Source organism: Heterodontus francisci, chromosome 6 (genome assembly GCF_036365525.1).
Source record: "Heterodontus francisci isolate sHetFra1 chromosome 6, sHetFra1.hap1, whole genome shotgun sequence".
NCBI classification, from domain to species: domain Eukaryota; kingdom Metazoa; phylum Chordata; class Chondrichthyes; order Heterodontiformes; family Heterodontidae; genus Heterodontus; species Heterodontus francisci.
Window position 1 is genome coordinate 41,395,021 of NC_090376.1, and position 14,648 is coordinate 41,409,668.

The 14,648-nt window shown below is 42.5% G+C and overlaps 1 protein-coding gene across 5 annotated transcripts in view; it reads right to left on the reverse strand.

The window, feature by feature from the left end:
* wdr95 (WD40 repeat domain 95) overlaps positions 1–14,648 on the reverse strand; it is a 226,868-nt gene that overhangs the window by 111,145 nt on the left and 101,075 nt on the right. For all 5 annotated transcript variants that reach the window (XM_068033522.1, XM_068033521.1, XM_068033525.1 and 2 more), the window contains 6 exons: positions 9,958–10,023; positions 5,091–5,321; positions 3,297–3,379; positions 3,101–3,193; positions 2,328–2,373; positions 373–419 (listed from right to left, as the gene is read on the reverse strand). In XM_068033522.1, the coding sequence (XP_067889623.1) occupies positions 373–419; positions 2,328–2,373; positions 3,101–3,193; positions 3,297–3,379; positions 5,091–5,321; positions 9,958–10,023 (566 nt within the window). The remainder of the gene's footprint in view (positions 1–372; positions 420–2,327; positions 2,374–3,100; positions 3,194–3,296; positions 3,380–5,090; positions 5,322–9,957; positions 10,024–14,648) is intronic.

Here is a 14,648-nt window from a genome sequence, read left to right on the forward strand (position 1 = left end):
GAGTCACAGACGTGATGCAATGCCCTTGCACTTGGTGGCATAGCACGTCAAAGTATGATTCCACACTCACATTCCTTGTTAACTCAGCACCAAACAAGTTTTGAAACTGGGTCTTCCTGGCCATGTGACAGTAATATAGTGGGTCATGCATCTGTGATCAATCATCAGGATTTGTTACAACAATCTCATTTTGTCACAACTTTTTCATGCTTTTTGAGTTGGGAGATTTGGAAAAACTGTTTACATGCATTACAAATCAAGCAATTTGCACTAAACATAAAGCATTTTAATATCACATCAATACCACTGAGAGAACAGTAACATTCAGAAACTTTTGGGACTTGAATAGATTTTTTAGCACATTATACAAACCTCAAAGTCTCCCCTACAGATGACACAAGTAAAATATTTACACAGCCCTGTAATGAGAAGAGTTTTTATATTTACAACAACAGAAACTTCAAGATTAAAATATCTAACAATGGGGAAGAATTGTTCTGTTTGCCATGTGCAGCAATGTGAGTGAGTTTAAAAATGTTAACAACTGTGCTACACATGGTGACCAAAGCAATTCTTCCCCTTATCTACCAGGAATTTCCTCACTTGTTCGGTCAATCAGCCACCGTAACTTTAATGGAAGATCGGTAATATCCTCATTCGTGCGTTTATCGGGGTTTCTGTCAATCCTACACGAAAATTAAGGTAGCTAATCAGGAGAACCCCTGAGGAAATTTGAGGCAATTGTATCTACAGTCAACACAATAATCGCTGTGGTATAGAAGCCAGGAATGTGCAATTTTTCGAAGGTGTGTGATTTTTACAGAGCTACCTAATGAGCTCTTGCAGTTGTGCTACAATTGCAGCTTCAGGGCCAAAAGTGATTTTATCATTAATCAGTGGGTGTGAGGAGGAAGAGTGCAGAAAAGGTAATTTGTTCTTACAGCTACTGCAGTTATAGCAATTGCCCAACAGGATCTTTTTACTGCCACACAATGTTCTGCCCTTCTCTTCAGAGGATGCTGACCCATACAAGGGCATGGATTCAAGGGCAATGACAGCTTAAACTACTGGACTGGCTGTGCCCCAATACAGATAGGTTTTAACCCTAATGCAATGTTGCGACAAATTAAACAAAAAAAGTACAATACGAAGGCAAAAGTATTTACAGCACACTGCTGTTATACTGTGCCTTTTGAACCAAATTCTGCTGGTCTCAGTGTAAGACTGGCTCCAAATGTTTGATACAATTGTACCAATTTCACGATTTCACAGAGATGATGAGGACGAATTTACAAATCGGGTGCATTTTTTTTCTAGAAATCAGTCCCTTTCCGAAGCTTGTGAATGTAGACGATGCTTACATACAAGTCTCATAGGAATTACATTAATTTTGGAGGCATGAGCTAGAGTTTCAGCCATTTGTGCCTCTGACTCTCCTGCTTTTGTAGACCGTGCTCATGACAGTACCAACCTGTGCTTCTTTAGCTTTCTACTGCTGTCGCTCCTGATGAATCCAATGCAAATACGATAACAAATGCAATAGGACTGCACTGACTCATCCAGCAAAATCCAATCTGATGCCAGAATGTGTTAGTCAGCTCCAGTTTAACAGGTTGGTGCTGCAATTAACACTCTCTACAAAAGCAAAACCAGTAACAGAATGGGTAGCTCTGACTGGCACAAATTGCTAAGACTCAATCCATTTCACTCCTGTGTCTAAGATGAATGGGGTTCACAACAATGTCACATACAAACAATAAAGTTTGACTTTATCATGTCAGAACATGCACAGTGAAACCAATTTCACCTGTTCAACATCTTCCTGTCTCAGGATGGTACTGTAGTGCATAGATTTAAGTGTGAATGGACAAGCGTGTTCCAAGTTCTGCTAATGACCCCTACACGCAAGGGTGCTTTGAGTTTTGGAAGCCAGCGAGGCATCACTACCACTACAGGCTAGCACAGTGCTGCCAGTACAAGTGAGAACCTGTTGTTTAATCACCTTACTCATGCCGACACCCATAATATTATTAAAGCATGAGTCATTAAACTTTTCTTTAAATTTGCAAGAATTACATTTTAATGGTGTGATGACATCTATTGATCTCCATCCATTGTGTGTGCTGTTCACTTGACAGAATATCAAGTATATTTGGAGTTTTGTCAGTTAAATAAGCCAACAGAGAGAAAAGGTGGTCGGCTGCGAGACTTAGCACCAGAGGCACTTGCACTGCTTTGCTTTTACTGAAAGGCTGCTGGTGCATTTGGGCCTGCCTGCAATGCAGAACTACACGATAAACCATCACTCTTTCATGTAATGACCTCACCTGGTCATCTCCATACAGAATCATGCAGTCATCTTCACCTGTGGAACTGGAGAATAAAAGAAATTAAATTCAAGCCATAACATAATAACCTCTCATCGCCCTTCAAAGATTTTAGATTAGATTAGAGATACAGCACTGAAACAGGCCCTTCGGCCCACCGAGACTGTGCCGAACATCAACCACCCGTTTATACTAATCCTACACTAATCCCATATTCCTACCAAACATCCCCACCTGTCCCTATATTTCCCTACCACCTACCTACACTAGTGACAATTTATAATGGCCAATTTACCTATCAACCTGCAAGTCTTTTGGCTTGTGGGAGGAAACCGGAGCACCCGGAGAAAACCCACGCAGACACAGGGAGAACTTGCAAACTCCACACAGGCAGTACCCGGAATCGAACCCGAGGCTGCGGTGCTAACCACTGCGCCACTGTGCCGCAATATTTGGACCAATTTGCAACAAAAGAGATCTTTGAATGCTATTCCAGTTCAATAACAGTGCCAGCACTGACTGTTTAACTTTACAAGCTCTAATATAGTATTGAAGGCAGTAGCTGGAATAATATAAGAAACAGCTGAATGCTATAATTTACTGGAGAGGAAGATGGTTCAGTATGGATCATCTACTGGCCTTTCTCACTCATATTAATGTTGTAACCTTGTAAAATGTGGAAAATGTACAACCAGTATATGATTTTGATATATTGTAAAAAAGATTCAAATGGATCATTCACTAAGTAGCACCTCACCGGGTTCATTTCTTACCAGTAGTCGAGCTGCAGTGGTTCGGTTTCCAAACCAGTGATCTGACAATATGGCTGAAAGGTAGACAGCTCATAAATCTGAATTTCCCGATCTCTGAATTTAAAAAGTGAAAGAAATACAAAATAGAATCTTGAAAGCCCTCAAGTCTGTTCATGTAATTCACAATATATGACATTAAAAATGAAACAGCCCATACCCAGTACTAAGGATGAACTTGTTATATTGAGACATGATGGTGAAGTCAGTAATCCATTTTGACTTTCGGTTAGCAGGCCTCTCCTAAAACGTAAAACTAGTGGAGTTACCATCATTCTTGCCAGCTTGTATTGGGTGTCTTTTACTTTAATAAACACAACAAAAAACAACACATATGGATAACGCAATGACATTTTGTCTCTCTCTGTGCCAATCCTTTGTGATTGGCTGTCACCTCAAACCAGGTCCAATATACAGAAACTAGAATGCATTCCCAATTTTCTAATATTTTCTCATCCTCTTGTCAAAGTGGAGATTTATGATGTGATATAGTTATATTGGCACAACAGATCCTTGCGTATCTCACCTAAATGGCCAAATTTCTTCATGTGTGGCTTAGTGCCACATCACACAGTGTATTTATCCTATGAGCCATCACAGCTGCCTAATGCTTAGCAGTTTCCCTGAAAATTTAACTTGACTGGCTCTATCAATGGACCAGTGAGTTTATTCAGTGAACAGCAATACCACAATATCCTGAGGGTCCCAGGTTTGATCTACAATAGGAAGGGAAGATAAGTTAAGCTTATTTGTCCTGCTCACTATCCTGTGTGAATGTGTATGAATGTTGAGTAGGACTGAGTTCAGTAGTGATGCTTCCAGCAGTCAAATACCCTGAACGTCTAGAGCCTAGATTTTAACTATTACTGGGAGACTGCACTGGCTACTTAATTTCCTGACCGCTAATAGTGACGGAATGTGCACAGTTAAAATCGCCCAGGTTACTTACCCACCCTAGAGCCCTGGGTAACAACCATTTCTCCAGCCCCCAAGGGAAGTTTAGGCCTTTTCTGCCTCAGGCTCCCCAACTTCCTGATCACAAGACCTTCCTGAAACAGCCCAGAATTTGGTGGTTCCTGTCCTGGACTTGCCCCTCCCTTCCTGACCCCGAGACCCGGCAGCCAATCTTACAACCTATCTAATGTTGGCAGGTGATCTCTGGGAGCGTGCCACTTTTTACAAGTCTGCAACATCTTAAAGCAGCAATTGTGGGTTTGAAATTTGGATGCCAATATTCTTGGAACAGTCTTAGGAACTGTCTGAGCTATTTCAGCCACAGTAGGGCAGCACAGTTTGGGGAGGTCATGGAAAACTGAGTGCAGCATGTGCAGCACAGTAAGGATGTCCTGCTTCCTCATGATTTTGACTTTTGCATGACCTAAAGGCAGAGCCTGCTGACTATCAGTCCCAGTGATGAAGAGTTCCCCGCAATTATGAGACCCCAATCTCAAGATCACATGGGAGACAGCTGCCAGTAAGGTAAATTGTTGGTGGGAGGTGCCTTGTGATCCTGGAGTGTGGAAGTCTGGGGCAGCGGTGGCCCAGATTATTTTTGAGGGTCCCAGAGGAATGGGATTCACACTGGGACACCCATTCTGTGCAGTAAAACAACTCGATCACTGTTTTTTGGCCCACACAGTTGAGCAGATGTCCAAAAATGTGCTGAGAAACACTCAACTATACTTGAAAAAAGTCCTCAATGTAAATTGCAGCTATAAGTTGCTGGTTAGATGTGTCTCTGTGCATTACACCTATGAACATGGATAAGCACCCAAAGAATATAACTGAACCAAAATCAGACCCAAATGTTGTATGTGTTAGCAATTGCATGCATTTTTAAAAAAAATTCTACTAATGACACACAGGTCAAATGGTTCTATTTGAAATCTCCTTGCATGAGTTTAATGGTGGTGAAAAGTTATTTGTTCTTGGTCATTATTACAAACATACATACAAAGAGTCTCCTGCTTCGTTTCAGCTTTAGCTCGGCTGACCAGAAGGAAATGGTCCCGTCCTCTCGCATCATGATGAAAGTATCATCAGGTGTAAAGTAAATGCGCAGGATTTGCTCTGCGTGAGAAAGTTCCCTGATCATTGCAGGAAGGGAGAATGAGATATGTTTTGATCGTGCGTAGGACTCTTCAATCTCCTTGTACTTCAGTTGCATGTATGTACAGAATTCATCCTGTCAAAGAAATAATCATTTTTAACAGGATAAAGAAATTATTGAAGATCACAGAAAGGGAGAAACAGATGAGAGACAGTAAGATGATGAAAAAGAAAATACGATATTGCTTCACAGGCCTCTTCTGGCACTGTGGCAGTAGTCCCATTGCAGCACCACTGGGTTTTGCAGCTGGCCAATGGCAAGCTCCCTCTTGGCAGCATAGACGTTGCTGAGAATACTCGATGATCCCCAAACAGGATTGCAGTGGTGTCAAAGAGGTTGGAGGAAGTCTTGCCTCATTGGAACACCATCACTGGCACCAGGTGAGTCAGTCAAAATGACTAAAATGAAAAGGCAACAACTAAGTTGGTTGTGTAGGCAAATGCATCCCACGGCACAATGAATATAAAACCAAGAAAATCCTCGAGGTTTTTCCCAGAACTGTGCTAAATTCAACAACCTCACCCAAGACAGAAGAAGGGCTCTACAATCACACATAGTGAGGTAAACCTTTGTCTTTATCACCTGGGTGATAGATTAGCAAAATAGATTGGCCTCCGGTGCAGAACCTGTCAAAGGCTCATTCCACTGAGATTAATGAATCGGTCTGGTTCTATAATGGGCAGATGATCTGTTCCCCCAGTTCACCACCCTGGTGGTGAAGGTGCAAATAATCCCTAGGCGATCTCGGTGGCAAGCTTCAAAACTGGCAGTCCACGCCACACTTATTTAAATGGTCAGGGCGCCGATTCCCCCACCCCGATGACATGGAGGGTGCGGGCGGTCTGTTCCTGGCAATAGCATCAGGCCTCACTGCGCAGGCGCCGATGCCATTTTTAAAGAGCTTCGAGACCTACATTGCCATTTAAAATTTAAAAGGGACACTTGTTATAAAAAAATTAAATAACTTGATCCTGACCCTTTCCCGGCCCTGCCAAGAACCATACAATTAAGTACCTGCCCTCTCCCACCCCATAACACTTATCTGGTGCACCTGACCTTGCCCCTCCCCCCAAGTTCATAAACTCTAAACTACACCCCTTCCCACCATCCCTTAGATCAATGAAATTTCTCTGATTCCACTACCCCTGCCACCCACTCACAAAAACTTACCTGCTCCCCCCTCCCCACCAGTGTTCTGTCTCAGATCTCCAGACGGAGATCCGACGGCATGAGAGTGCTGGCCACCAGCACCAATATCGGAGCGGGACAGACGGCGGGAGTGGGTAATTCATTCATTTATTTGCATTTTTTAAATATGCAGATTTGACTCCCGCCAACGAGTGACAGGGGAGGGACCGCCATGAGGCCTCGCTGCTGCTGGCAATATCAGGCTGGGCCTTCCCGGCGTCGAGGCCCGTGGCAGGCCTCTGCCAGAAGCATTTTCTGGCTGCCCCCCCACCACGACCCCTGACGTTGCAGTGGCCGTAAAATCCAGCCCATTATGTTCTGCTCTGATCACTATCCTGTCACCCTGCCAGTGAGACATGAGACACAAAGTGAGATCAGAACCAAGCTTGGGTGTGTTGCTGATGATTGAATAGACTGTTGACATTGGTTGTTTAGATTCAGAGGTAAATAATGGTTGCCTGGATTAAACACCAAAGGTCACAAAGAAGGGGTCAAGGAAAAGAAAATGAGAAAGCTCCTTACATATTACATTGTTGAAAAGTCAGATTTCGATACCAAACATCCCAACTATCTTAATAATAAAAGCAAAATACTGCAGACGCTGGAAATCTGAAATACAAACAAGAACTATCATACCTGTGTCTCTAAATTGGTAGCTGCTTGGCTCTTCTATTTAGAGTAACTCTCCAGGTTATCTCAAAGTCAGAAAAAATTGCAAGCCATGAATGTATTTTCCTCTGTGTGTTTTTTTTTAAGATCGTTCAATTAGGATTTGGTACTCTGCACAGTGTGATATCTGGAGTGTAAGAACAGGACTGTGCTTGCTGCATACTAGACACAAGTTCCCCTGAAATCCCAGTGCAAATGCCAGCATGTACCCCACAAGACTTTGTGAAGGTGGGGGAAGTTCCCTAACTGGAATAATCAAAGTATGTATCCATGCCACTAGGAGTGCACCTTAGGGGACCACCAAACATGCCCTTTCTGATGCAGGCAAACTTGTTTGGAGTGAGCAGATAACGGGAAGTGAGGACTTGGAACACCTGGGCCCAGCCAAATTTTCATCTTCCATTGCACTCCTACTAGATTTATGTCTGGGAGTGTGTTGGAAAGGTTGGATTTTTGGCCTTAAGGTTTCAATATTTTAAATTACAACTCACTAGAGAACAAAGAACAGCAGTGGAAATATGGGCACCAAATCAATTTGTTGCTATGATAAGTCGTGATGACTTATTAGCTCTTGTGCTGCAGCCTTCAGTTTTTGTCACTTGCATATGCACTAGAGTTGGACGATGCAATAAATTATCTCTGAACAATTTCCAGATTAAAAGCCTTTACAAAGGGAGTTTTTTGGGTCAAAATCACGCTGTGCAATATTAGTAACACATATTAATATGTATGTAAGAAATTCTTCTGTCCCCTATTTCAGCCCACTTCTAAATTTAAAAATGGTTACTGATATTGCACAGCACATGTTGAACATGTGTACTTCTGCAAGACTTGCTATTATTATACAGCTCCTTTACCGAAGGGAAACAGCATGCAACAATGCAAGCACAGATGAAAGAAGCAGCCTCATTATGCTGATTGGACCTGAGGGATGAGGACATAAGATATTGTGGCCTGTGCTGATTAAAGTATTTACAAAATACACAAAGTGGGAACCATACCATGAGGGTATTATTTTTAAAAATTGCAAAGAATTATAAACTTTTGCTTTGCGTTAGTTGCTACGAGTCTTTTTTTCTTAAAAAAAAATCAACGGGCTGGATTATACAGCCCCCTCGATGTTAGGGGTTGTGGCAGAAGGGCCAGAAAAGGGGAAAAGGCCTCCAGCAGAGGCCCACCATGGGCCTCGACATCTGGAAGGCTCGACCCGATATTTCCGGTGGTGGTGAGGCCTCACGGTGGTCTTCCCACTGCTTGGCGACAGAAGACAAATTTAAATATTAAAAAAAATGTTAATGGAAGAATTAATCACTTACTCGCTTCCGCCGTCCGTTCTGCAGCGATATTGCTGCCGGTGGCCGGCACGCCCTTGCCTTCGGATACCTGTCCGGGGATCCAATGTGGGAAACTGGTGGGGATGGGGGAGCCGGTAAGTTTTTCAGTGCGGGGGATGATGGGGGGTGGGGGGGTGGCGGGGAGAGCGGCATCAGAGTGCTTTGATTGGTGTAGGGGATGGTGGGAAGGGGTAAAGATTAAAGTTTGCAAACTTTTGTTGGGGAGGGGAAGGTCAAGTGCACAAGGTAAGTATTTTTGGGAGGAGAGGGTAAGGAAAGAATTGTTTGGTTATTGTGGGGTGGGAGAGGGGCTAGAAACATTTATTTAACTTTTCTGAATAAATTCTAACTCACTATTTCTTTAAAAATTCAAATTAAATGAAAGGGCTCAAAACCCTTTAAAAATGGCGTCAGCGCCTGCACAATGGTGCCTTAAACCGTTGCTGGGGATGCACCACTCACCCCTCCATGTCATCCGGCAGGGGGGGAGAGGGGGGTGTGGTGCGCCCCGGCCATTTAAATGATCAGCCATGTTTAATATCGTGGTGGCTCCACGACGAGCGGTCCGCGTGGGCCCATCATCATAGTTTACGTCCGCCAACGCTCTTGGCAGCAGACATATAAAATTCAGCCCAACATTTTCTCTTAATTTGTCTCGTGTACCTGCCCTTTTCCTGAATGTCCATCTAATTTACAGCTTCAAGCAACATAATGATGTTTTCCCTGATGTGAATTCAACCAAGTTCTGAACACGAGGGTGGGGAAAGGGGAAGAGTTGCAGATTTGATGGGGTTAAACAACAAATACTGATGACATAACTGGGTGAACTGACTCAGAAAAGCTCCGAAATACAGTCATTAACCTGCACAGTTCATGCAATTTTAACAGTGCATGCTTATTTAGCTCATTTGCAGATGGCTTCAGTGATACTTCTCACAGACAGTTGCTTCAATGATGAGGGCATCAAAAATACTTTTGGATCACACTGCTCTTCTTTGTACCCTCTCCAATGTTAGTATATGCTTTTGCATTAATTGTGGTTCAGTTGGTCGCACTCTCACCTCTGAGTCAGAGGTTGTGGGTTCGAGTCCCACTTCAGGACTTCAGCAGAACAATCTAGCCTGACACTCCAGTGCAGTACTGAACTGTCAGAGGTGCTATCTTTCAGATGAAATGTTAATCTGAGGCCCCATCTGCCATCTCAGGTGGATGTAAAAGATCCCATGGGATTATTTTGTAGAAGAACAGAGGAGTAATCCCTGGGGTCCTGGTCAATCTTTATCCCTCAGTCGACATCACAAATGAGCAATAGTTTATTAAAGTTAACCATTATTCTTTTTAACTTTGATTTTTAAAATGGTTACTCAGGTATACCTTCAAGGTATAAGATGGCTTGATTTGGCAAAGCCTTTCATTCCTGTGAGGGACCAAAGTCCAGAAATTCCCAGTGTGCAAGATCAGTTTCAGCATTTCAAAACAGCAGTATGTGAACAAGTAACCAGTTACAACACTGAACATACCCAATCAATCTGACCACTTGCAGAATAGTCAATCTTTCTGAAGAGTTCTCCTATTTGGTCATCATGCTAGAATGAAGAAAAGAACAGTGAAATGAGTTAAACTAGAAACTAAACAGTACAAACTTTATCTTCAACCTCGGTCAAAAATAAAGTTATAAGCTCATAAGAAACAACAAGAATAAAAAAGGCTTTTTTCTTTAACTGAAGGTCAGCTCTAAGTATCACCCCCCCCCCCTTCCACCTTATTATACCATACAGCTACATTCTGAACATTGCTAACATTTTTATCTCTACTACCCTCCCTAGTAGGTTATGCCAAATATCTATCATTCTGAGTAAAGAAATGTCTGGTTTAAATTTACGTTGTGATGAGCTCCTTTCTGAACTGTCTTCTTTCCAGACTGTGGAGCTGAAGCTCCTCTGACTTTATCGAATGTCATTCCCTTTATATTTGGATCACACTTGCTGCTGTTCTTTGTATCCTCTCCAATATTAGCATACGTTTTTGTGTTACCTGTGGCTCAGTTGGTTGCACTCTTACCTGAGTTAGAAGGTTGTGGGTTCAAGTGCCACTCCAGGACCTGAGCACAACAATCTAGCCTGACACTCAAATGCAGTACTGAGGGAGTACTGCCCTGTCAGAGGTGCCGTCTTTCCAATGAGATGTTAAACCGAGGCCCCGTCTGTCCTCTCAGCTGGAAGTAAAAGGTCCCATGGCACTATTTCGAAGATGAGCAGGGAGTTATCCCCAGTGTCCTGGTCAATATTTATAAGAACATAACATAAGAAATAGGAGCAGGAATAGACCATACAGCCTGTAGGGCCTGCTCCATCATTCAATATGGCTGATCTTGGGCCTCAACTCCACTTTCCCGCCTGCTCCCCATATCCCTTGATTCCCTGAGAGACCAAAAATCTGTCTAGCTCAGCCTTAAATATAATCAATGATGAAACATCCACAATCCTCTGGGGTACAGAATTCCAAATATACACAACCCTTTGAGTAAAGAAACTTTTCCTCATCTCTGTCCTAAATGATCCGCCCTTTATCCTGAAACTGTGCCCCCTTGTTCTAGATTCCCTAGTCAATGGAAACAACATCTCAGTATCTACCCTAACAAACTCCTTCATAATCTTGAATGTTTCAATGAGATCACCTCTCATTCTTCTAAACTCCAGAGAATATAAACGCAATTTACTTAGCCCCTCATCATAGGACAACCCTCTCATCCCAGGGACCAATCTAGTGAACCTTTGCTGTGCTGCCTCCAATGCAAGTATATCCTTCCTTAAATATGGAGACTAAAATTGAATACAATATTCCAGGTGTGGTCTCACCAAAGCCCCAAACAATTGTAGCAAGACTTCTTTATTCTTATACTCCAATCCTCTTGAAATAAAGGCAAACATGCCATTAGCCTTCCTAATTGCTTGCTGTACCTGCATGTTAATTTGTTGTGTTTCTTATATGAGTACACCCAAGCTGGGCGGATTGCATCTGGGCAGGACTGGGACCAATTTCCTCAGGGGGGTGTTTACTAGTGCTGTCGGGGAGGGTTTAAACTAGATTGGTAGGGGGATGGGAATCTGACCAGGGAGAGAGAGGAGGGGGAACAAAGATAGAAATGAAAGACAGAAAGGTAAGAAGTAGAAGGCAGAGAAAACAAGGGCGAAAAACAAATGGGGCCATAGTGCAAAATTAAAGCTAAGATGACTAACAATGTTAAAAAGACAAGTCTAAAGGCATTGTGTCTTAATGCACGGAGCATTCGCAATAAGGGAGATGAATTAACAGCGCAAATAGATACAAACGATTATGATATATTTGTGATTACAGAGACATGGCTATAGGATGACCAAGGATGGGAACTGAACATCCAGGGGTATTCAATATTTAGGAAAGACAGGAAAAAAGGGAAAGGAGGTGGGGTAGCATTGTTAGTAAAGGAGGAAATCAATGCAATAATGAGGAAGAATATTGGCTCAGAAAATCATGATGTGGAATCTGTATGGGTGGAGATAAGAAACATCAAGGGGCAGAAAACATTGGTGGGGGTTGTCTATAGGCCCCAAACAGTAGTGAGATGCAAGGGATGGCAATAAACAGGAAATTAGAGATGCATGCAATAAGGGTATAACTGTAATCATGGATGAATTTAAACTACATATAGATTGGTCAAACCAAATTAGCAATAATACTGTGGAGGAGGATTTCCTGGTGTGTGTACGTGACAGTTTTTTTGACCAATACGTTGAGGAACCAACTAGAAAACAGGTTATCCTAGACTGGGTATTGTGGAATGAGAAAGGATTAATTAACAATCTTGATATGCAGGTTCCCTTGGGAAGGAGCAACCATTACATGATAGATTTATTCATTAAGATGGAGAGTGAAGTAGTTGAATCTGAAACTAGGGTCCTGAACCTAAATAAAGGAAACTACGAAGGAATGAGGTGAGAGTTGGCTATGGTAGATTGGGGAACTTTACTGAAAGGGTTGATGGTGGATAGGCAATGGATAATATTTAAAGAACGTGTGCATGAATTACAACAATTATTCATTCCTGACTGGCACAAAAATAAAACTGGAAAGGTGGCTCAACCGTGGCTTACAAAAGAAATTAGGGATAGTATTAGATCCAAAGAGGAAGCATATAAAATTGCCAGAATAAGCAGCAAGTCTGAGGATTGGGAGCAGTTTAGAATTCAGCAAAGAAGGACAAAGAAGTTGATTAAGCGGGGGAAACAGAGTATGTGTAAACTTGCAGGGAACATAAAAACTGACTGTAAAAGCTTCTCTAAATATGTGAAGAGAAAAAGATTAGTGAAGACAAATGTAGGTCCCTTACAGTCAGAAATGGGGGAAATTATAATGGGGAACAAGGAAGTGGCGGAACAATTAAACACATACTTTGGTTCTGTCTTCACAAAGGAGAACACAAATAACCTCCCAGAAATGTTAGGGAACCAAGGGTCTAATGAGAGGGAGGAACTGAAGGAATTCAGTATTAGTGAAAAAAACAGTGCTAGGGAAATTAATGGGGTTAAAGGCTGACAAATCCCAGGGCCTGATAATCTACATCCCAGAGTACTAAAGGAAGAGGCCCTGGAAATAGTGGATGCATTGGTGGTCATCTTCCAAAATTCTACAGACTCTGGAGCAGTTCCTACAGGTTGGAGGGCGACAAATCAAAGCCCACTATTTAGAAAAGGAGGGAGAGAAAAAACAGGGAATTATAGACCAGTTAGCTTTACATCAGTAGTGGGGAAAATGCTAGAGTCTATTATAAAGGATGTGATAGCAGAACACTTGGAAAGCATAAACAGGATTGGATAAAGTCAGCATGGGTTTATGAAAGGGAAATCATGCTTAACAAATCTACTGGAGTTTTTTGAGGATGTAACTAGTAGAATAGATAAGGGAGAACCAGTGGATGTGGTGTATTTGGATTTTCAGAAGGCTTTTGATAAGGTCCCACATAAGAAGTTAGTGAGCAAAATTAAAGCACATGGCATTGGGGATAATATACTGACATGGATTGAGAATTGGTTGACAGCCAGGAAACAGAGAGTAGGAATAAATGGGCCTTTTTCCAGGTGGCAGGCAGTGACTAGTGGGGTACCGCAGGGGTCATTGCTTGAGCCCCAGCTACTCACAACATATATTAAGACTTGGCTGAGGGAACTAAATGTAACATTTCCAAGTTTGCAGACGACACAAAGCTGGGGGGGAAAGTGAGCTGTGAGGAGGATGCAAAGAGGGTGCAATGTGATTTGGACAAGTTGGTGAGTGGGCAAATGCATGGCAGATGCAGTATAATGTGGATAAATGTGAGGTTATCCACTTTGGTTGTAAAGACAGAAAGGCAGATGATCTGAATGGTGATAGATTGGGAAAGGGGGAGATGCAATGAGACCTGGGTGTCCTTGTACACCATTCGCTGAAAGCAAGCATTCAGGTGCAGCAAGCAGTTCGGAAGACGAATGGTATGTTGGCCTTCATTGCTAGTGGATTTGAGTACAGGAGCAAGGATGTCTTACTGCAGTTATACAGGGCCTTGGTGAAGCCACATCTGGAGTATTATGTGCAGTTTTGGTCTCCTCATCTGAGGAAGGATGTTCTTGTCATGGAGGGAGTGCAAAAAAGATTGACTAGGCTGATTCCTGGGATGGCAGGATTGACGTATGAGGAGCGATTAGGTCGACTAGGCCTCTATTCACTAGAGTTTAGAAGAATGAGAGGGGATCTCTTAGAAATCTATAAATTTCTAACAGGACTAGATGCAGGAAGGATGTTCCTGATGGCAGGTGAGTCCAGAACTAGGGGTCACAGTCTCAGGATACGCGGTATGCCATTTAGAACCAAGATGAGGAGAAATTTCTTCGCTCAGAGGGTGAAGAACCTGTGGAATTCTCTACCGCTGAAGGCAGTGGAGGCCAAGTCATTAAATATATTCAAGAAGGAGATAGATATATTTCTTAGTGCCAGGGAATCAAGGAATATGGGGAGAAAGTGAGAACAGGGTACTGAATTAAATGATCAGCCATGATTTTTTTGAATGGTGGAGCAGGCCCGAAGGGCCAAATGGCCTACTCGTGCTCCTATTTTTTATGTTTCAATGTCTCTGTCATTTCCTCATTCCTTATGATAATTTCTCCTGTCTCTGCTTCAAAGGGACTTATGTTTACTT